Source organism: Osmerus eperlanus, chromosome 12 (genome assembly GCF_963692335.1).
Source record: "Osmerus eperlanus chromosome 12, fOsmEpe2.1, whole genome shotgun sequence".
NCBI classification, from domain to species: Eukaryota; Metazoa; Chordata; class Actinopteri; order Osmeriformes; family Osmeridae; genus Osmerus; species Osmerus eperlanus.
Genome location: NC_085029.1, coordinates 15725668 through 15748679, shown reverse-complemented (window position 1 = coordinate 15748679; position 23012 = coordinate 15725668). Strand labels below are relative to the sequence as shown.

Sequence of the window (23012 nt, the reverse complement as noted above, 5' to 3'; positions counted from 1 at the left end):
TCTCCCTCTCTATAAGCTAATACAAAATAAAGTGTAATTTTTTTGACAGTGAAGATTCATATTAATAGGCTTTGGTCTACTGTAACTTAATGTGCCTATAAACTGAAAATGTGAGGAGTCAACACCAGTCTTTTCTGAGTAACGATATGCCCCTATAGATTAAAAAGTTATGAGGTTTTCAAAGTTCAACACTGAACCACCAAGATGATTTGTTTTCCCGGTAGCCTACAAACACGGAGACATTGGTTAGCCCTGCACGTACATTAAATGAAGACATGAATACTTGGCAGGAGACATATTGGAGGGCAATTATGGCCCAATTGAGTTATCTATAATAACTGTCATGCGCTGGACTGCTGTTTTTGGGGCGGATGCTGGACTGCGGGACAAAGCAGTGTTGTTGCGTATCGAGGGTAACTTCCTGTCCTTAACAGTGCTGTAGACTTTTTGGCATTCAGGCATGAAAAACAAGGCCATTGAATCAGATGGTAGTTTTGTTTCCGCCACCGCCCTCACCACCACTCTTAACTCTCAAAAGAGACAAGCTGAAGTAGCTAAACTGGTGACGGGTGTTTTCCTAACTTTCTCAAAATATATGATTTCTTTTTTTATGGTTATGTTTTCCAAACCTAAATACAATGGCATATGTAACATGGGCTTTGGAGTTTCTTCAAAGTATGAAGAAACGGAATATAAAGAATACCATTTAACTCCTTTTCCATGTTCCCAGCCAGATGGATCTTCTTGCCAGCACTACGCACTGACAGGACAGGAGATTGCGCATGTGCAAGGTGAGGAAATGAAAATGAATGCAGCCAATACATCTCAAGACATATTCTGAACAGGTAAGTGTATACTAGACGTTGACATGTATTTTTCTTCTATTTTGTCAAATGTGTTTTAATTTCCATGCTGTACTTAATTGTCTGACATTGAATGCATTGTTGTCATTCAGATGTATGTAAGACCTAATGTTTTGAGCCAGCTAGCTAGCACTAGCTTCTGCCGTACGTGCGGAATGTTACTAGTCGCTATTTCTCACGTCTTGTGCATCCAAAGCGAGCTGGCTAAGAAAATGCATTGCAAACATGCATAGTCCAAGTGCACCGTTTAACATGTCTCCCCCTTAGTTATTTGAATGTTTCGTCTCGAGTCACGAGCTGCATACACGGAAACCAACGCTCTTTGCATTGGATTTTATGGGAAAAGGGGGCAGGTTCGCTTCGCTCGAGACTGTCAGTGTTTAGCTAGCTAACGTGTTAGCTGAACTGCTAGCCAGTTTGTGTCACCTTAGTGACTTACCGGTGGTGGCTGACTAGCATCCTGTCCATCTAACTTGGCACAATCAGACATTAGCTGTATTTAGTTGATGTCGTTGTTAAGCAGACGCCCTGCCAGATAGTTATAACAGTTTAGCCTGGATGGCCATGATGAATACACAGGTGTAGGTAGATTAGATCATCAAAATGACAAGAGACATGATGAAGTAGTGTTAGGCTAGCTGGACTCACAGCTTGTCTACGTGTTTCTGCGTTTAAATTAAGCAGCAGCACCAAAGAGCTCAAACCGTGACCTATATTGAAATTATTATAACAGTTTGACAGATGGTGTTAATCCATGTTCTTAGTCATATTTTCCTTGTGGCATGGGTTTTGTTTTATTGTTTTGCATTGTCATGTGGTTTGCACAAAACACCCTACCTGTGGTTGATTATTATCTTCCTGAAGACCAAAGTAAAAGAACACCCATTGGAGTCTTATGATCCAGGCAATACTCTGTTCATATAAAAGCCCTCATTCAGTTTTATGAGATGCTTCATTTTTTGGCCTTTGACATCCATGTTGATATCGAAGTCCACTTGACTTCTCCCTTCACCATTTTAATGGAAGAATGTGGCGAGTGAAATGCTCGCCCCTTCCTGTCAGAAGATTATTACAGCAGCAAAAATCTAATTAGGGTAATTGGCTTTGGGTTTTTTGACGGCAGCCATCTAAGTGCTCTTTGCATGCATAGCCTGACCGCTGCCAAACAAACATGGACAAATGTATTAGCCTACTGACTGGAAATGGACAAGTTTCTAACACATTGTCTTTCTCTCTCCTCCCTCTCCCCCCTCACTCTCATTCCCACTCCCTCGCTCGCCCACCCCTCCTTCTCTCCGCCCCTCACATAGGGAACAGCATGGGTGGTTGAGTACTACACCACTAAGTCTTTTCTTGTGAAGAGGACAGAAGGCTTAGTTCTACCCTGGACCAGACCCCTGCTCTATCCACCACAGCATCCAGGGCCCCCCATCTAGAAGCTTCCACCATGACCGAGAATGACTATGGCAGCTTTGTGGACTGGAACCAGATGGGTGACCTGGCCACCCCCAGCGGTCCCTCCAATGTAGACTGCAAGGACCTGAAGGTGTTCAAGCAGATGGCCAGATCGGGCCACTGGGCCAAGAACCACAACCTCCGTGCCCAGGTCTACCAGCAGCTCATCAAGGCCATCCCCTGTCGCACCGTCACCCCGGACGCCGAGGTGTACCGTGACCTGATGGGCGACGCTCTCTCCAAGAAACCCTCCTCCACCATCCCGCTGCCGGAGTTTGTGGATGGCAACCTGGTGCCGCACTACTCCCTCAAGACGGAAGCAGTGGCATCCGTGCATCGGATCATTTCCTGTCTCGCCGGCCAGTTCCCAGACATCTCCCACTGCCCCGCCCTGCCCGCCATGACGGCGCTCCTGCTGCATTTCAGTGCCGACGAGGCCCAGTGTTTCGAGCACATCAGCCGACTCCTGGCCTGCAACGAGCCTGGCCGCCGCTTAATGGACCAGACTTTCCTGGCTTACGAGTCCAGCTGCATGACCTTCGGTGACCTCGCCAACAAGTACTGCCCGGCGGCCCACAAGCTAATCGTCGTGACCGCCCAGGACGTTCTAGAGGTCTACTCTGACTGGCAGCGCTGGATTCTGGGGGACCTGCCCTTCGCCCACGTGGCAAGAGTCCTGGATGTGTTCCTGGTGGAGGGCTACAAGGTCCTGTACAGAGTGGCCCTGGCCCTGCTCAAGTTCTACCGTAAGCAGAAGGCCGGGGCCCAGCCAGCCGGGGGCCAAGCGCAGGACTCTGCGGGGGTCCGGGACGACATCCAGACTTTCGTCAAGGGGATCGGCTCCGTGGTGACCCCCGACAAGCTCCTGGAAAAGGCCTTCTCCATCCGCCTCTTCAGCCGCAAGGAGATCACCCTGCTGCAGCTGACCAACGAGAAGTCCCTGCAGCAGAAGGGCATCACCGTCAAACAGAAGAGGTCAGATGGGCCAATGTCTCCTGCAGTTCTGTGGTTTTATGGATATGATTTGTGTCATCCCGATGCTTTCCTTTGTACACACAGTGAGGTTGAAGTGCTTGGTTGCATCGGGCAGATTTGAGTAGTCCAAAATGAGGAAAGAATGCATAATTGCAGTAATCACGCAAGAGTGTGTATGTGAGCTGCCAGGTATGGACAGTGGTGGATAGATTAAACAATAAAGGGAAAAGACAATAGACTATTTGGATGCCACCCAGAAAGAATCTATGGGTTTAGGTTAATTGGAATAGAAACTAAGATTAAGAACTTGGCTAGTCTGAACCCACCTTCAGCCATTCTGGTTAGGTCAGGTCAGTCATTGTCGACAGTTCAAATAAACTGAGCTCATTTAGAGTGTTTCTGTTTTTACTAGTGGCATACCTATCATGTGACATGGTTCAAAGGCTATAAAGTGAACCAAGATGGTATGCTAAAAACCAAGATGGTATGCTAGGTGGAGTCAGGTGGCTGAGCGGTTAGAGAATCGAGCTAGTAACCAGAAGGTCGCTGGTTCGATTCCCGTCCGTGCCACATGACGTTGTGTCCTTGGGCAAGGCACTTCACCCTACTTCCCTCGGGGGAATGTCCCTGTACTTACTGTAAGTACTGTAAGTCGCTCTGGATAAGAGCGTCTGCTAAATGACTAAATGTAAATGTAAAAACGAGTGGCACTGCCAAAAATGTTCACGACCAATGTAGCCACTTCATTAAATTGTTTACTTTTGAGGAAGCGAGTACAACAAGTGCTGTTAGGAAGCCTTCATTTTTGTGTTTAATCTTTTTCTTTAATTGTAGCATGTTTGTTCCGTCATCTATCCTGTTCTCATCTATCTAAAGCTGTCCTCTTCATGTTGTCTGTCTCAGTTTTTTCCTCTTTATTTGTTGTAACTATTATTTTTTACATTGTCTTTTTTTCTTTTCTTTCCCCATATTGTGTCTCCAACCTGCCTGTGTCTGTACTCATGCTCCCTGTCCTGTTCCTTTAGGAGGTAGGTGTCAATCACGGTTCACTTTTTCTGCATTCTCTAGCAGCTCTCTGGTAAGTGAGAGAGGATATTACCATTGGACAGAATTATCTAGAACGTAGACTAAGCCTTGTTTGCAAGTATTTGTACTGGAGTCGTCCTTCCCTTTTTGCCCTGAACTGCCCTCTGTGTTCTTAAGTAGCATTGCCGGGACAGTTAATTAGCCCTCCAATTTCCCTAAATAGTGTATCTACAAATACTTATTTGAGGAATGTAAGTGTATGTGTGCGTCACTAACCAAGTTGTCAACTCCCACCTCCCCTCCTCTCAACTTCGTCGCACGGTTGCCACGGCTACAGACGGAACGTACAGCTGGCGCTGAACCCAGACACCTTCTCCTCGGAGATTGTCAGCACCAAGGAGATGCACGACATCTGGTCGTGGATCCCTGAGCGCTTCGCGCTGTGCCAGCCGCAGCTCCTGTTCACCACCTCCAACCACGGCTGCAGCCTCAACAGGTACCTCCCGCTTTCCCTCGGTTCAGTAGAAACTTCGGGAACAGCCTCTTAGTCCGCACTTTATACCCACTTAGTCGCTTTCTTTTAGTTATGACGACATACACACACGACACATGACGACATCCTTGAGGGTTTAGGTTGGTTGAGGGGCAGTTCTATGGGCGTATGTGAAGCCCTCTGTGACATGCTTGTGTGTAAAAAGGGCTATACAAATACATTTTGATTTGATACACACTTATCTTGATAGTCGAAGGTAATAGAACAGGAAACGCCACATTGTACCTTCATGCCTGGGTCAAAGAAGATAGGAAATCACTACGCATGCTGTACTAGAGGGCAGGGTTTTCTAGGGCCACTTGATCCAAGGTGCTGTTCTGATCCAACCTTTCTATACTCGCTCTCTGAACCTACCTTCTCCCATTAGGCTCACAAGAAGAAGATAAGCTAACGACCTTTACATTTGACATTTGACCCTTTTGTGTGTAGAGTTCTGCAGGACTGCTGATTATCGTTTCTTTTCAGCAAGCCAACATTCATGAATGTCGGAGTCAACAATTAGCTGATTCACAGCTGATTCACAGCTGTTCCTATCAGTTTTATCTCACGGTACACTGCCGTCTTTCTAAGATGGGGCGGTTGGCTAACAGGGCAAGATTAGATCCCAGAAGTTTTGGTTAATGTTCACCTCATAGACTTGGCTGATGAGATCACTAGGTGAAGCCATCCAAAGTACAGAAGGTCAGAAGTTGAAAATCGACAACAGTGGTTCATCTTTGCTAACTGCTCATTTGTATTTCACCACTAATAGGTCACAGAGTTCAATGGGATTTCGTTTAAAAAAATCAGTGGGCTGTGGGCTGTTGACCTACACAGTTACAGTACAACCAGTTATCCTAACCTGTCTTATTCCTCTAGGTTCTACTCTCACTGCGAAGGTTATGAACCCACTCTGATGCTCATCAGGACCACTGACCATGATGTAAGGACCACACAAACACACACACACACACACACACTTTAAGGGTGTTGTAAGAGAACATTACAAGGTGTGTGTGTAAGCCCCTCACCTGACACCCACACCCTACATCACCTGACACACAGGATGACATCACAATCAAGGAGACATAATTATGAGCTGGGTAGGCAGGTGGAACACATGCCAAACACTATACACTGATATCTTTTACTTTTAATTCTACATCTTTTATGTTACTACATATTCAGGCAATGTGTAATGTGCTGGATGTAGGCCTGCGTCATAGACCGTACCTGTACATTACACCTTCACTCCTGCTACCTTGTGAACTCTCTTAGCCTCAGACCTCCCTGGTCTGATCTTTATTTAGAACCATTCAGAGAAAGGGATTTCCCATTCCGTTGCTAACCCTGTTCCAGTTTTAGTAAGGATATAATTAACCTTTACTGTCATTAAAATAGTCAAACCTGTGATGTGTCCCAGCCTAGCTGAAATACATGAGAACTCTTTCATAAATAATACTATTTTATCATTTATTAAAATGCTGTTTGTAATTACAGTGGTGTTGAGCAGTGTAGTTAATCTGTCAGGATTGACAGTAGTTTGGAGCACTCCTACTCTCGGCTGCAGGGTCAGAGGTCAACCAGCATTGATTGGCAGAGATGGCAAAAGTACACACATCCTTCACTCAAGTAGAAGTACAGATACTCATGTTTAAAAAGACAGTAGAGATAGTAGAGTCCTGATGAACTACTCATCAATGATGCAAACTTTTGTTTAGAAACGTTTTTGAGAAATGTCTCTTTCAACCTCTCCAAAAAAATAATTGAAAATATATTTTTTAAACCTTTTGAAACATAAAAAAAAAAAAAAAAAACTTGGTTCCGAAAAGGTTGAATAAATATTTTCGAAAAAAAAGTTTCTCACACACAGTAAAATGAGAGGACGTTTTTTTTCGAAAATATATATTTTATTTTTATTATTTTTGAAACTTTTTTTTCAAAAGATTTTTAGATCCCTCTTATATTTATTTCCTTAGTTCCACAGTGTAAAATGTTATCTTGTAAAATCCTAATCATTCATTATGGTATCTTTGTATGGCCTATCTTGCTGTGCAATCCAACTTTTCTCATACAAGCTATCTGGATCCTCTGTGTGACCATGACTTCAATCTGTGTACCTGACCTCCTGTGTTGTGTTGTGTAGGTGTGTGGAGCTTTCCTTTCTACTGACTGGGAGGAGCGCAAGAGAGGAGGAAACAAACTAAGCTTCTTTGGGACAGGGGAATGCTTCGTCTTTAGGGTAAGTTATCTGGGAGAGAGTTAAAAAAATAATGATCAAATACCGTGTTTTCTCCTTGTGGGTAAGTCGTACCAACTGTAATAAAATACTGGTTTTCATTTCGGTACTATTCTGAGGCTTGGAGATAGTCCCCTATGGCGCTGTTGTGTGCACACACACAGGTTCAGCCTAGTCTAGGACCCAGATGCAGTTTTCGAAGATGTAATATTTATCTCAGAAACTGTTCCCAGATATTCTGAAGGTAGGTGTGGTTTTGAGACAGTAACAGAAAATGCCCAACAGGTGGCGCCATATACAAACTTCTTTCCCTACCACCATGTCAGAATAATTGGCCTCCTTATCAGCAGACTGGCTGCCATCTCTTTTCCCCAGGGACAAGTCAGTCAGCTTCAAATTCAGGAAGCCTTCATTCTCACACCTTCTTAAATACTCTTACAGCTACTTTCAACAGATGCCATTAATGTTTTTTGAAAAATATAGAAGCGTTATTACTGAAAGATTGTTAGGTATTGTACCTGCGCTACAAATAGCCTAGTTTCGAATGCCTCATGCATAAATGATTAAACTGGCGCTGTGTGTATGCGCAGCTGTGTGCTCTTTTGGTTGGCCAGCAAACACCACCGCTTACACACACGCACACTCGCACTCACTCGGAAACTCCCGTAACCTGAGCTTCCTTGTACATTGGTATCTGGTGAGGCCCTCACCTGACACCTCAAACATATGGAGAAGCATGACACAGGCTGGTGTCTATCAGACATGCATGGAGAGACACTCGGCATCGATGGAGGAGACAGTTTAAGATGCTAAGTTTAGGCTATCAGCCACGTTCTTATGTGTGTGTGTGTGTGTGTGTGTGTGTGGTGTGTTCCTCCATTACTATGACTCAAAGGAAGCTGGGTCAAATAAAAGGTGTACAGAACAGCCCTGAATTGTACAGAAAACAAATATACCTCATCCAAGGGCTATGTGTTGGTTTCTGCTGCAGCTGAAGCCAGAGATGGAGAGGTATGAGTGGGTTGTGATTCGCCATCCCGAGCTAGTCTCTTCCATAAAGCCCCCGGCCCCAGGCGAGGACCCGGAACAGCCCCAGGACGAGGCTTCCTCCCAGGGACACAACTCTGAAGGCAACTCCCTCCCCGTGGAGAGACAGGCCGCAGACCCCTCGGAGCGCCTGTCGCCCTTCCTCTCCGCCCGCCACTTCAACCTTAACTCCAGGAACACCTCGATGTTCATGGCCGGCAACTTTGACTCCATCATCGTGGGTGAGTGGGAGGAGGAGGAGGAGGTGGTGGTGGTGGTGGTGGGAGGAGGAGGAGGAGGTAGTGGGAGGAGGAGGAGGAAGAGGAGGAGGTGGTGGGAGGAGGAGGGTGGTGGTGGGAGGTGGTGGGAGGAGGAGGTGGTGGTGGGAGGAAGAGGAGGAGGTGGTGGGAGGAGGAGGGTGGTGGTGGGAGGTGGTGGGAGGAGGAGGAGGAGGTGGTGGTGGGAGGTGGTGGGAGGAGGAGGTGGTGGGAGGAGGAGGAGGAGGTGGGAGGAGGAGGTTGTGGGAGGAGGAGGAGGAGGAGGAGGGTGGTGGTGGGACGAGGAGGAGGTGGGACGAGGAGGAGGAGGTGGGACGAGGAGGTGGTGGGAGGTGGTGGGAGGAGGAGGTGGGAGGAGGAGGGTGGTGGCAGGAGGAGGGTGGTGGGAGGAGGAGGAGGAGGAGGGTGGTGGTGGTTGGAGGAGGAGGAGGTGGGAGGAGGAGGTTGAGGGAGGAGGTGGTGGGAGGAGGAGGTGGTGGGAGGAGGTGGGAAGCAAGGCCAATAACCATCCCACCATGCTTTTTGTAGTGCTTCCATCCTGTAATGTAGGTTTATGCTCCAACTTTCAGCTAATTTCAATTTGCCATCTACCGTAATGTGTTCAGTTAGTCGAAGCTGGTCTCGCGTCAGTGTCTATGAGGGCTTTACTTCTGTCAAATACGCAAAGGCTCATGGGTATTGATTCATTGTGTCTCACTCTTCATATATATGTGTAGGGCACAGAGCTTCTTTTTTTACATCTCACTCAGATCACCTCTAATTCCCGACCTGCTGTTCCTCCATCTCACCAGGGGGAGGCGACGGTAATGCCCTCTACATCGACTCTGAGCTGAACCACGGACGAACGGGCCGATGCAGCACTTTCGACAACCCACCGCTGTGTGCAGAGAGCTTCCAGGTCGCCCTGCTGGAGGTGTGGGGCTTTCAGGACTCCATGGCCTCTTAATGGGACACACACACACCTTCAGATAGATGCCCTCCGGCAGACATTCAAATGCAGATGCTTATCCGTCCTTGCAGGGGTTTGGTTTGAGGAAGTAACCTTGAATATTATGATCAAACCATTTCAATGAGTCTATATACTTAAATGTTCATTATTTTTTTATTTATTGATGCAAAAATAGTATCATTATCGCAACAATATCAGTCAGCAGACTTCTTTTTTTCACTGATTTTTAACTATGCTGCATTATTATATTTTTGTTGACTTTTGAGGGGTTTGGGTATATCAAAAACAATTTGCTAAAGATCTCAAGTCTCTCAACAAGAACAAATGCTTGGCTGACACCCATTTTAGCTGTCCTGAAGCGCTCCGGTTTGTGCATGCTTTTGTTCCTACCCAGAAATCTTTCGTGTTATTCTTGCGTTAAATGCACTAGCGCTGAACTAGACGATACAGGCGTACATTTTCCTTCACCCGTCATCTGTGCAATGTTGTTAAACTCCAACTGCCAAATCCTTAAATAGCAGTTTCCTTTATTTATAAAAAAAAATATTGTGCAACTTTCCCACTCGTGTCCATAAACTGTTGTATGTGAAGTGTCTCTTTGGAGAAGATGAGTGTTTTTTTGAATGAAACTAGTATCTGAATGCAGTCAAGACAAGTTGTGCCAGATTGTGCAAAATCTTTATCTTTGTCATAGACCAGTTTGTGCTTTTTCTCTCATGCATATCTGGTTCATATGTGTGCTTAATATCAGATACATGTGGTGCTGTTAGAAGATTCATGTGTTGTCAATGTAAAATGTTTGATATGTAATGTCCCCTGCTTTCTCACCAACTTAACATTCTGTTTTAGAGTGGTACAATTGAAAAATAAGCGTCCAATATGTGCACATTGTTCTTTTATTTATATATATTTTTAATTGCTTGGATGGGTGTTATCAGGTGAGCTGAAGAACAAATGTTGTCAATGGTTTCAGTTGACTGTCAGTGGTGAATTTGTGTAAAGTAATGCAGTATTTCTCTATGTTTATCCGTCCCTTGAGCTTTCAAACAATATCATAAGTCCTGAATATGGACTGTCTTGAAGACACCTTTGATTATATCATTGAATGTATGTGGTGGAAGTCAAATGACTTCTCTAGTGAAGTGTTGGTTGTGAATCTACAGTTGTATCATCAATGTGAAAGTACAGTTATACACCAAGAGACTTGACTCATGTCTTTGCCTGGTTATTCAGTTTCTTGTTGAAATAATTGTACTATCCTTTTCTCTTTCACGGCATCTCTCCTTTTCTGCCTTGCAACTTATCTCCCTTTCTTTTTCCATCTGTCTTTGTTCCCCCAATTGTTGAGCCATGCAGAGGGATGCCTGCATTTCTGTGGGCCCTGTCACACAGCTGTGTCAGATGCCTTTCACAATCAGTTGACCCTGTCTCAGTATAGCACCTGCCCCCAGCACTCACGGTCAGAAGATTTATTCTAATTTCTTTGCATAAACACAAATTTTTATGTTGGATTTATTTGACTTTCGACAGCTAGTCTCATAATACCACTGAATTGATTTGACGTTGTACACAACCGCAGTATGGTGTTTCTATTTACTTACTGCCACAGAACCTTCAGAGGAAATCTGCAAATGCATACAAACAAACTCTATTTATAAGACTTGAAGCCAGCAGTTGGATTTCCCTGTGCATACAGTTTAGGGGGTGTCATATTGAAAGTCTAATCTGGATAGGTTACAATTATATGATTCAAGCATATGTTTTAGTACATTGTAGATAACTGCTTCGGCAACTCTCGTAGCATCAAATTCAGTATTTCTCATTATGCATATACCACAGGTTCTGGCTTGCTTAACAGGAGATGAGTATTATCTAAGCTACATCTATATTCATTTTAGGGTATCAATGCAATGTCATATATTGATATGGTACAAAACACTTTTATTGATTATGCAGTGTGAATTTATTTAATATAGTCTTGGTAATGAGTCACAAGACAGTAGGCTACCGTATTTATTTTTGGTTTTTACCACTCAGTGGGCAAGCATGACTGTTCTACATGACTGGAAAAAATATGTTTGTTAGAAGTGAGTAAGATGGCTGCCTCTTAGAACATTTTGAAGAGTCAGCGCCTCTAAATAAGGAAGTAGGGACTGTCTAAGGTTATACGGGAAAACAACATATATTCTCAGCCTTTCCTTTTTGATAGATGACCTGCCAACAAAACCTCTTACTCTGAAAGCATTTTATTTCAACACATTCAATCAATGAGATCGTAGTCCCATTTATTAATGGCAATTCATTTATTAGCTCAAAGACATAGACGGGCGATCAGGCAGTTAAGTGGTACAGAATAATTCCTTCTGTAAGTGACATGGACTTGGCTCTGTTTACCAGGCTTTTACTCCGTGTTGTTCATTCAGGATTCTCGCCCTGCTAATCGCACATGCACAACTATAAATAGCCCATCCTTCGGATGCTGGTTGGGTGCAGCCCCTGAAAAAAACACAATTTCCAGCCTTAACCACTAAGATGCTTACGTGTTTAACCCTATACTGCAGGCCATCTCATTGCCCTGCCCCCCTCCCTAGGTCCAGACGAGGCTGTAGGATTAACATGTCCTGGGGTGTGTGTGTGTGGGGGGTCTGCCCCTGTTTTGCCACAATTTAAATGGTATATATATCAAGGTGGGGTTCCACTTTTTATGAGTGCATCACAAATATGGCTTGAGCTTTTTGGTGTGTAATGTAAATATCCTTGAATATCAAAAAAGGTTTTTGTGTCCAATTATTAGGTATACATGTGTAAATCAAATATCCTCTTGCAAAAAATGCTCTTGTACACTGCTTGCAGGATTAAACATATCATTTGAACAGGAGGAACCTTTTGCTTGGTGTTAGTCTTAAAATGAATTCCTTTGCCCAGTAGAACCAATGACAACCATGAGAAGTTTAACTCGTTTGTTTCCTCTACCTACAGATCCTTGACAAACCAGAAACCTTTCAAAAACGAGCCCAGTGTGCACAGTGTCAAGTAGGCCTCTACATATTTATTACAAGCTGAACAATTGAAGTGTACAATAGGATTTTAAATGACATGGTATATGTTTGTAATTGGGGATATTTGAATCTGACAAAACAAGAACAAGCTGCTTCTATTCATTCCATTGTGAGGATTGTTCATACGATTTCCCCTTGAAGGACACTTGTCATTGACACAGACAGGGAATGAACTACATTCCATTTGACTGTGGGGAAGTAGTGTGTCGCTAGTTTACCTTACAAGAGCTTCTCTGTGCCACACAAGGACATGTAATCTCCCCAGACAGGTTTCTGTTTTCTGTTGTATGGTGAATGCACTTGCCTTACTTCTTCCTTACATTTGCATTTAGTCATTTAGCAGACACTCTTATCCAGAGCGACTTACAGTAAGTACAGGGACATTCCCCCTGAGGCAAGTGGGGTGAAGTGCCTTGCCCAAGGACACAACGTCAGTTGACATGGCCGGGAATCAAACTGGCAACCTTCAGATTACTAGCCCGATTCTCTAACCGCTCAGCCACCTGACTCCCTTCCTTAGGTTCACGAATGAGTGTTTGTCATGGGAGGATGTGTCTTGGCTGATGATCGTGCCGACCATGTACTGTACAGGACTGCAGCTAAACTGTTATAACCAACCAGCCATGGTTTAGAGGGGAACCTCCCTCCACAGAAAGCTCAGACATCACGAGACTCTCGAATCAATAACAGATTAGTCACAAGGATGAAAAGGGTGAAAATTAAAGTTCAAATCATCCTCGTTCAACTGGGTCCTATGTGCCCTTGCTACATCCTCCCTGTTTCATAACGACATACTGTGTTTCTGCTATGCGATATGTCTATTATGCGCTAGATTTATTTCATTGGCAGGCACTGGTCATTGAGAAGGTATAGGCAGCGGCCTATGATGCTGGTGTGGAAATGACATCACGGGTGATGGGGCTTTACTGTGGAGGGGTGGGGGGAGGGGTGCTTTCCGGTTCTGACTGCCTGCCTGGCTATAGGGAGATGCTGTGGGGGCGGATGGATGGATGAAGGGAGGAGGGGGAGGAGGAGGAAAGGGGACTGCACAATCTCTCTGACTCACGCAATCGTCACTCCCATGCTTGCTCCCTCTTGCTCTATGGCTCTTAGCTGGGAGCCATGCAGTGGGGATTCTCATCTCCCTCCCCCACTGCCACTACAAAACCTCCCAATCTCTCACACTAACATTCCACATCACAGTTTATTGTTAACTACCCTCAACTGCATGGTAGTGCCCAGGTGTAAAATGGTGCAGAAATTAATTTAAATTAATTTCAAGAAATTCTGAAATCTGAAAATGTTGTGTATATATATATTTAGAGCTATATACATTGCATTCACATAAATCCAAATGCAAATTAATAATTTTGAATTATAATAATGAAACACTCAAAAAAGGATGCTAATGTAATTAACGATGCAATTGTGAACAGCTTTATCTTTACCAATAGTCTTTCCTTATTTTCAGAGATAGAGATAGGTGATCCACACCCTTCTCCTCTTGCCATTATTTCATCCTTATTCTGAAGGAAGAAGAATGCATAGATATCAAAAGGAAGCCTGCAGCGGAGCACACCAAATACACTGTGATAGGGGATGACCTTCAAAAAATAAAAGAAGGGAGCCTACGATATACCACTTTTTTTATCCGTATCGTATTCAACATAAATACAATTTTCTATTTTCTATTTGCTTTCTGTTTATATGTGCCGCAGTAAATCGTTTATTTAGTTACTTGAGGCCCTGCCCCCCTACACACGGTCGAGGATGGGTTTTATCCATATGGCTAGTCAGGTGATATTTTCCGCTTCGCCATTTTGTGCTGCTGCGCCGGGTATTTATCTGAAGATTCGTGACTAGTCCGTTTACACTGCTAGTTAGGTGGTCTCAAACGTGTCTCAGTTTACGGATTAAGAACTAAAGACTGTGGCCTTCGAATCAATTTACGCCAGCCAAAAAGGGAAGCATAGCAATAGTTGTTTTGTACATTTAGTTGTTTTTTTATTGTGTGAGAAAGAATGTCGTCCGAAAGCCCCGAATACTCTCCGTTCTTCGCAGTGATGGGTGCCTCTGCGGCTATGGTTTTCAGCGGTAATTATTCCTCTTAAGAATTTTGACTTTCTACTTATGAATTACATTCATTATTCAATGTTTATGTTTTATGACGAAACAATTTTTTTGGCATTTGAAATACATGGTGTTTTCCTCAGGGTAATGAATGTTACCAACCTTGAGGTACCTACCGCTGCTAGGCTAGCTTTGCCAGGTAGCCAGCTCGAACTGTCACTGTCAGTGTCAATGCTGTCCGCAGCAGGAGTACGCGTGTTATGTAGCTCTAGAGTCTAGACAGTTGGCCAGCTACATACTGTGTACATACTACGCAGCTGAAAATAATTGTTTTTTTTGCACTCAAACTATTATACCATTATGTTCTCTTTAACTTGCATGATTACGGATAGCGAGTGACTCGAGCTTGCTAGCTACCTAGCAAGCTGTGAACTCTCCAATCTTAATGTGCGGCTATCTTAGCTAACGTACAGTCACTAAACGCGTACAGTCACCGAAACTGTAGTCTACCTAGCTTACTACCAAACTCAATCTAGTCTGATCGACGAGTTGGCGACGTAGATATTCAATTGACAATTAATACTAGATTACATGCGAAGCATCACTTGAATTAATAAACCAGACAGCTATGCAATATTCTATCATACGAGTCGACGATACGTCTTTCATAATGGCCCATCAAGCGTCGTTGATTACAATTTAGAAAGCTACTGTACTACATTTTGCAATGTGCGCCACCGAACGCGTCAGCGTAGAGGCTGGTTAATGTGGCCTTGCTTTTCTATCTGGTTATCAAGCATCGGTATATTTTGAAATATTTTAGCGTTAACTGGTCCGCTACAGCTGGAAACGCCAGCCGCACATTGATGATGATCAATAGCACTTCAACCCTGTTTTTCCAAGTCATTAAATGACAATTTAGGTGACACAAATGTCTCATTGTAGGAGTTTTTACATAAATGTGTTTTATGCAATTCCAAGACGCGAGCAACAAAAACTCTACTTCCTTGTCTCACCAAGAGAATGACATTTGCACGTGAGATCATATGACAACCACATGATAGGACTTATGATTGGGAACGTTCAAGGGATGTGACTAGTCAGTCCAAGAACTTCACTCACAACGGGACTTGTTACATATCGTTGTTACTTATTTGTACCTTTTTTGTAAGGGAAATGTCATACCCACTCAAGTGAATCTATTTGTGCTTATGAAATCTCATCAATTAAGTCGTTTTTTACAATCCTTGACCGTCAAGGGGAAATGGTTGTCATTCACCCTTTCCTTTAAAAACTTCTCAGGAGAAAACATTTGTTATCTAGGCCTGCGCTCTTGTAAATATATATTATGTTTGGGTGCAAATGTATCAATTGAATGCCATTTGCATGCATTCCCAGTGTTAACCTTATGAAAAGGCCTAACAGACGCAGATGTATCTGGTAATGGTTGATCGACAATCTGCTAATTGTCATAAAGGGCCTGACCGGTTAGGTGGTATTGAATATGTGCTGCATATAGCTGGAGGGTCCATGTATAAGGGTGGATACTGTGGATGTCTCACTGTCATGGCACAGCGGCAACCATTGGTCAATGGCTGTCTAAACGGTCATGGATGTGGAGTACTAGGTTAAGACAATCTTCGAGAGGAACAATACGTCAGGTTTTTCCGATGTGATGAAATGGAGGAATTGAACACATTTGTCAAATGTTGGCTGACATTACGGCTGAGCCGAAAAGGGATGCGTGGCTGAATTAAAGAGGAATTGTGACATTGTGTTTCCCAACCCTGTTAGGCCTTATATGTAACTGGCTCACAAAGGCGTAATCTAGAGCTTTATTATGATTATGGGAGATAAAAAAATATGACGTGACCGGTTCGAATGATGACGTGATCACAATTTCTGTGATCACGTCATCATTCGAACCGGTAGGACTTTGCACACCTTCCTTGCCTGTGTAGAGACTTGTGAAGACAGCATCGGGGCAAAAAACGCTTTTAACTGCTCTTGTGTTCCCATTATGCCTCAACACCAAAAGCAACCAACCTAGCACCTTCTCAAAGCCAGCAGAACTCCATCCCACACACACACATGATTCTGAGCCGTACTGTAGGTAGTGATGCCGGCGTGCGCGTGTGTGGCGGTGATGGGGGGGGGGGGGGCTGTGACAGATGGGGAATTAGCCAGCTGGGAGAGCTGCTGGTTGGGCGGTGGCACACAGGGAGAGGGGGGGGGGGTGGACGACCAGGGACGCTGTCGATGATTCAGATCCAGGCATTAAGCATCTTACAAGGTTTTCTGCTCCGAGACTCTTGACGGAGAACTAGCGGCTGCCATCTTGTGATGTCACTGGAAGCACCACCCTTGTACTGAAAACGTGGGCTGTAACTATCAGTCCTTACGGGGTATGTACTTATCACAAGTAGACCTAGCTTTGTTATAAATAAAATAAATGTAACCTACACTTGCGCAAAGCATCCATTGGAACAAGAAATCAGCCTCAAACAAATAAATCTCACTCTGTAAAAGCAACCAGTTTTAATTGTTCTGTTATGCTTTAGCATTCTAATTCCGTGTGAATTTTTTCCCCCTGTCATCTCAAAGCTGGAGTTAGCGTAAAGACTTCAAAGCTCTAACCTGTCAAACGCGTGCCACAATATTGCTTAACCTGCCACTCTCCATCATGCCTTTGCTTGCGTACAATGAAAGCACTCCAACATCTATCAATAACCTATCACTTGATAATGGCCTATTGCTAAAATTCATGGTGTCCACTTGTGATAGTTGGTACATATTTTATATTTACATTTACATTTAGTCATTTAGCAGATGCTCTTATCCAGAGCGACTTACAGTAAGTACAGGGACATTCCCCCCGAGGCAAGTAGGGTGAAGTGCCTTGCCCAAGGACACAACGTCAGTTGGCATGACCGGGAATCGAACTGGCAACCTTCGGATTACTAGCCCGATTCCCTCACCGCTCAGCCAGCCTGACTTATATCTGAATAGAGTAACTACTCACCTGTGGTTTAATAGATCAGTGCACTAAAAGCTTGCTGTGGAGGGACCCCCTCCAGTACTACAGATGGTCTCTTATCCCTTCCTATGCAATCACGGAATCTAGGGCTGTTGATGCTATCACCTGCGTTGCGGTCGGTCTAAATCTCTCCAGTTCTAGGTTATGTTTTATTGCCGATGCCTGCTGAAAACGAGGGTAGCAGCATCGTTTTGCGTTCAGCAAAATGTGAGAGAAATGTTGTCTTGTGAGTAAGATTGATGTGGATTGGATCGGCCTGTTGTAAAGAACTAGGAATGTCGACGGTTAACCATTAATCGGGTAATCAGAGAATAATCGAGTAATCAGATCATTTTATTGACCGCAGTCAGACGTAAAAAGTGAAAGTAAAAAGCAAGCTAAACATAGCTCAGGAATTAATTTTCCTCTGATGATTCCCTGTGACTGGACGCCGGTCTATTGAAAGCAACCTCAAACGAAATTGACAACCCTAGATGGAACACAAGCAACTTTATGAATCTGACTTTACAACCCTTTTCCTCATAGAAAATCTGGTGTTTTTCTATCTGTTTAAAGGCATGCTGGTGAAGATTCCCCCAAGGGGACCTTTTACTGTGACTGAAACATGCAAGCCTGGTGTTCTCACACCCAGTAAACCACTGAGCTGCTGTATGAAACAGATGGACTCGCTGGCTCTGTTACCTTGGTCAAAGTCTTTACCGTTTCCACAATATTATCCACTGCCTGTTCTGTCAGGGTAGTGTACAGTTGATGCCTAGTTTCATTTTCATAGCCTCTATTTCTGTCACTAAGAGTTTGTCATGTAGGTTTGAGTGTTTTGGCTGCAGGCTGGCTCCCCTAATCCTACATCCTGTGGTGAGAGTCTCCTGGATGCTGCTCCCCTAAACTTGTCACCACCAACCTCCTGTTTTATGTCACACACACACACACACACACACACACACACACACACCAGGCATCCCTTAACATTAATGAATATTCTGGGGAATAAAAGCTCTTTACCTCAGCGGCAGGGGATTAGGATTACAGCGCAGGGGTTGTGCTACAGCAGTGGTCCTCAAAACACACCCACGCATAATCATCAGAATAAACATATCGGGAAGGTAAAACCTGTCTGTTCTCTAACCAGCAGGTTAGCCGATCCCCCGCCCTCGTCTGATCGTTGAGGGCTGGGATCGAGGGTGGAGGTACAGGATGGTTTCAGGGTGCAGCTGCTGTTTAAAGAGGGACGAGAGGCAAGAGGACCCTCGTGGTCTCTGTCCTAGCTGGAGGTCATTACAGGAACAAAAAGGCTCCAACCTAGGAGCCATTGTTCTCATCCTTTATGGCCGTGTGCCAATGATTCAGATGACCGCTCGCCTGCCTTTCAGGAAGCATACTGAGAATGTCCAGTATTTGTCATGTTAGAGGAAAGAAAATCACTGGATATTCTGTCCCAGAGAGTGAGAAGGTGCTGCTTTTTAAGGTTATTTTTTATAAGCCGGGCATCTTTAGTCAGTGTGACCATCCGAGTCTCTGCCACTGGGTTGATAAACCACAGAGGTTGCAGAAGCACAGTCAAGTGATGCACTGATCCATTTTTATGTCACTTTGTTACAGAAATTCCCCAAGCGAGCCCCCTTTTTAAGTATCCTGAACAGTTCAGTCGTTCCACAAGGTCATGGAACAGCCTGGCTCTCAGATGTTTCCTCAGCAAGGTCTTTGATTGGCCGCTTGAGTCTTGAGTTCTTGTACTTTGGAGAACAAAACAACTCTGTCCATAAGACTGTCGTGCTGAACGAGTGTACGTCTGGAGGGGAGGGTGGGGCAGAGGGTGGAGAAGGTTACGTCTTACGGATGGACGGGGTCATGTTGGGTGCCGGTGGATGGCTGCCATGTGCACATTTAAATATTGGCCTGTCACTCCGGCTGTGGCTCTACGGCCATCTGTCAGTGAGCCTAAGACGTGGGGGCCGAGCCCAGCAGACACCGCCTCCAGCAGACACTGCCTCCAGCAGACACCACCTCCAGTCCTGCTGGGTGAAGAACATCCAGGGAGGTCTCTCCTTGGGCTTTGTGCAGAGGGGGGATCTTCCAGGACAAGATCCTGTGAGCCGACAAAACAAATGCATATCAATCTAGCTACACGTTCCAGTCAGTTGTTTGGTTTAGAAGAGGGAGAGAGGGAGAGGGAGACTGGATTGGGCAGGGTATTCCTTCAAAATGGCGGCTGTGACATGGATGCTTTTTCTTTACTAGTTCTTGTTTGCTTAAGGGTGTCTATGGTGGTACACAACCTGGACTGTACAGTGGCCTGATGCTTAAGTTGTCTAGACAACCAGGGAGCTGATCAGACATGACGACAGTTCCTGCCTGGCAGTGGCAGTACACAGAACTGAGATAGAAGGGTAGTCTGTAACCATAATGACATTGTGGATCTCAGGAAGATGGGAGATGCAACCCCTCTTAATTAGATTCCCCGATGTTACCATAACGAGCTATGCAGCACACCTAGATTCTCTAGGAAGACAAGAGACTAGACTGATACCAGGCCAAAAATCCTCCACAATCTCAGAACCTGACCTTGTCCAGTGTCCAGTGCTTAGAGCTGGGATGAGGAGCGTGGTGGCTGGGCTATAGCCCCTCAATCAGCCGGCAGCAACACAACAGCCTGGATGCTGCTCTCTGGTCAGTGCTGTCTCAGAGCTGTCCGCCTTTACTCTTGCTTCAGGCACAGGAGCAAGTGCTACACACACACGCGTGCGCACACGCACAGTCACACACACACAGGCGGATATACACACTCAGCTGACGTGGAGGAAATCTAGTCAAACCCGCCTGCCTCTGATTCACAGCCAGAATGTCCTGCTGTGACAGGCGTGCGTTCTACACAGGGACGTTTTTATACTCCTGTCTGATCCGTTATCAAGGAATACATTTCATGCATCCAATCATGTTCTACCTTCTTGGGAAAAATATAAGAAAATAGGAAAATATATTCATTTGACAGATTCCCACCCCTCCTACTAAATCCTCAGTCTTTAAATGGTGAGATGGCTGAGCAGGGGAGTCAGATTTAGGGAATCGGGCTACCAATCAGAAGGTTGCTGGTTCGATTCCCGGCTGTGCAAAATGACGTTGTGTCCTTGGGCAAGGCACTTCACCCTACTTGCCTCGGGGGAATGTCCCTGTACTTACTGTAAGTCGCTGGATAAGAGCGTCTGCTAAATGTAAATGTATCAGTATTTTTAGCAGCACCATTGTGTAAAGAATCCACCGCCGTCAGCTCAACATCCACACGTCTCAGAGCCCCCAGTATTGATTTGATTAATCTTTCATGGGTTGGCTGCCTGTGATGTCTGAGCGCCAGGCCAGCCCCCTGCAACCGACGTCACACTCGCCACCCGCTCGGCTGCAGACTCAGCACTCCGCTGCTCTTTCATCCTGTTAGCTGCGGGTGCTAACGCTGTTAGCTGCGGGTGCTAACGCTGTTAGCTGCTAATGCTCTAGTGGTTGCCCTTGGTAGCAGCGGAGCAGCAGTTGTCCTCCCGAGGCCTGCTGCTGCTCCCATTCTGTGACGTCTCACGCTTCCTGTGTGGAGAAGCCCGTAGTCTGTCAGGGAGGAGGGGCTTGCGGAAGAGGAGGGGATGGAGTGATTTAGAACACTGCAGTTCTGGAATAGTCAGCGCGTCCTGGGTCGGGAACACTTTGTGTGATTAGGAATGAAAGGGTTAATTCATCCCCGGCCCCTCTCCTCGTGGGAAAGACGAGGTTGCGACGAGAAGATCAGAGCTGTGAAGGGAAAGGAGAAGAGGGTTCTCCATGGGCAGCTGGGGAGACCCCATGACTGGGGTTGTAAGAGTTTATGGGAAGTGGAATGTGACTGTCTTTTGTACTTCTGAAATTTCCCAGATGCTGCTATTTTTTTTGTGGTTATAAGGAACAGGAACTGTGATTTTTGACTTAGCTCTTATCAATTCCTCCATTTTAGTTCCTTATTAGTTACCCAACCCTGTCCTACACACACTCTTACACTGCCTGCGTGTCTCACGTGTACCACGGTCCATTCTGTCTTTCTATTCTAACCCCTCTTCTCTCCATCTCCCCCCCCCCCAGCCTTGGGAGCGGCCTATGGCACGGCCAAGAGTGGCACAGGCATCGCCGCCATGTCGGTGATGAGGCCAGAGCTCATCATGAAGTCCATCATCCCCGTGGTCATGGCGGGTATCATAGCCATCTACGGCCTGGTAGTAGCGGTGCTGATCGCTAACAACATCTCCGAGAAGGTCAGCCTCTACAAGTGAGTCTGGTCACCTTCCGACACACACTTCAGACTGGGTCAGGTGGCTGAGCGGTTAGGGAATCGGGCTAGTAATCAGAAGGTTGCCGGTTCAATTCCGGGCCAGGAAAAAAAATGTTGTTGTGTCCTTAGGCAAGGCACTTCACCCTACTTGCCTCGGGGGAATGTCCCTGTACTTACTGTAAGTCGCTCTGGATAAGAGCATCTGCTAAATGACTAAATAGAGTAAAGCGAAACACCTTTCATTTCCTCGTCGGTGCACCTGTGTATGACTTCAAGTAACACCAGACAATTCACAGCAAAGTTGCATTTCCTGCTATTCAAATTGGTTGGATGCTAATTTCTTTTTTATTGATTGAAGGCCTGTTTGTCATCTTTCTTCCTCTCTCCCTCCATGTATCCACCCGCTGAAGGAGCTTCCTCCACCTGGGTGCAGGTCTGAGCGTGGGGCTGAGCGGGCTGGCAGCTGGCTTCGCCATCGGCATCGTTGGAGACGCGGGAGTGAGGGGCACAGCCCAGCAGCCCCGGCTCTTCGTGGGCATGATCCTCATCTTGATCTTCGCTGAGGTCCTGGGGCTGTACGGCCTCATCGTCGCCCTCATCCTGTCTACGAAATAGTCGGCTCGCCTCTCCGATATCTCCTTTATGTTGCTGCTGGAGAGAAAAAAATTATAATAATTAAGCAAAACAGGAAAAAACATAAAAAGAGTAAAAATTTCTGACACAAAAGTGACAAACGTGGAAATATTATTATATATGATTAAAAATGGCTCCGTAAATATGTGGTCTTATCTCAAATGTGTACAGTCGTCCCAATTTGATAGTCAACTTCTTGTAAATGCGCAATGTAGTGTTTTGTGTGTGTGTTAAGAAAAACAATTGTATGAAGATTCCTTTCTCTTACCACACTGGTTTCTGGTCAGCCAGGTCGCTTGTTGGCCCCTGGTCGGCCCCTGGTTTGAGAGAGCTGACCAAAGGCCCTCTGCTTCTCCTCCTGCATTGAATCTGGGAGTTTACACAAGTTCTGGTTTGATGTTGAGGATCTATTTGTGTAGAAAGATGTGTATGGACTAGCTTTGTTTTTGTTTTTCTGTTTTCCACTGATTTTATTTATAAAGAATTGTTCATGAAACTGTTTAAATGGAGCAAAAATCTTTAATTCCCCATGATATATATATACAGACATAACATACATATTATAAATATCTATATATAGATAGATTT

General features: G+C 45.1%; 2 protein-coding genes across 3 annotated transcripts; both read left to right on the top strand.

Annotated features, from left to right (window-relative positions):
- The first annotated feature begins 521 nt into the window (after positions 1-521).
- On the top strand, positions 522-10555 carry tbc1d24 (TBC1 domain family, member 24). Of its 2 annotated transcripts, XM_062475191.1 has the most exons (8): positions 522-562; positions 735-845; positions 2174-3293; positions 4657-4815; positions 5731-5794; positions 6998-7093; positions 8082-8358; positions 9186-10555. In XM_062475191.1, the coding sequence occupies exons 3-8, from the start codon at positions 2311-2313 to the stop codon at positions 9338-9340; spliced, it is 1734 nt and encodes a 577-aa protein (XP_062331175.1). In that variant the 5' UTR covers positions 522-562; positions 735-845; positions 2174-2310; the 3' UTR covers positions 9341-10555. The 2 variants fall into 2 exon arrangements, with proteins under 2 accessions (XP_062331175.1, XP_062331176.1); XM_062475192.1 differs by lacking the exon at positions 522-562 and having other exon boundaries at positions 735-791.
- A 3653-nt stretch (positions 10556-14208) lies between these two features.
- On the top strand, positions 14209-22846 carry atp6v0cb (ATPase H+ transporting V0 subunit cb). The gene is made up of 3 exons (XM_062474300.1): positions 14209-14496; positions 21605-21788; positions 22202-22846. The coding sequence occupies exons 1-3, from the start codon at positions 14424-14426 to the stop codon at positions 22404-22406; spliced, it is 462 nt and encodes a 153-aa protein (XP_062330284.1). The 5' UTR covers positions 14209-14423; the 3' UTR covers positions 22407-22846.
- Positions 22847-23012: the final 166 nt, after the last annotated feature.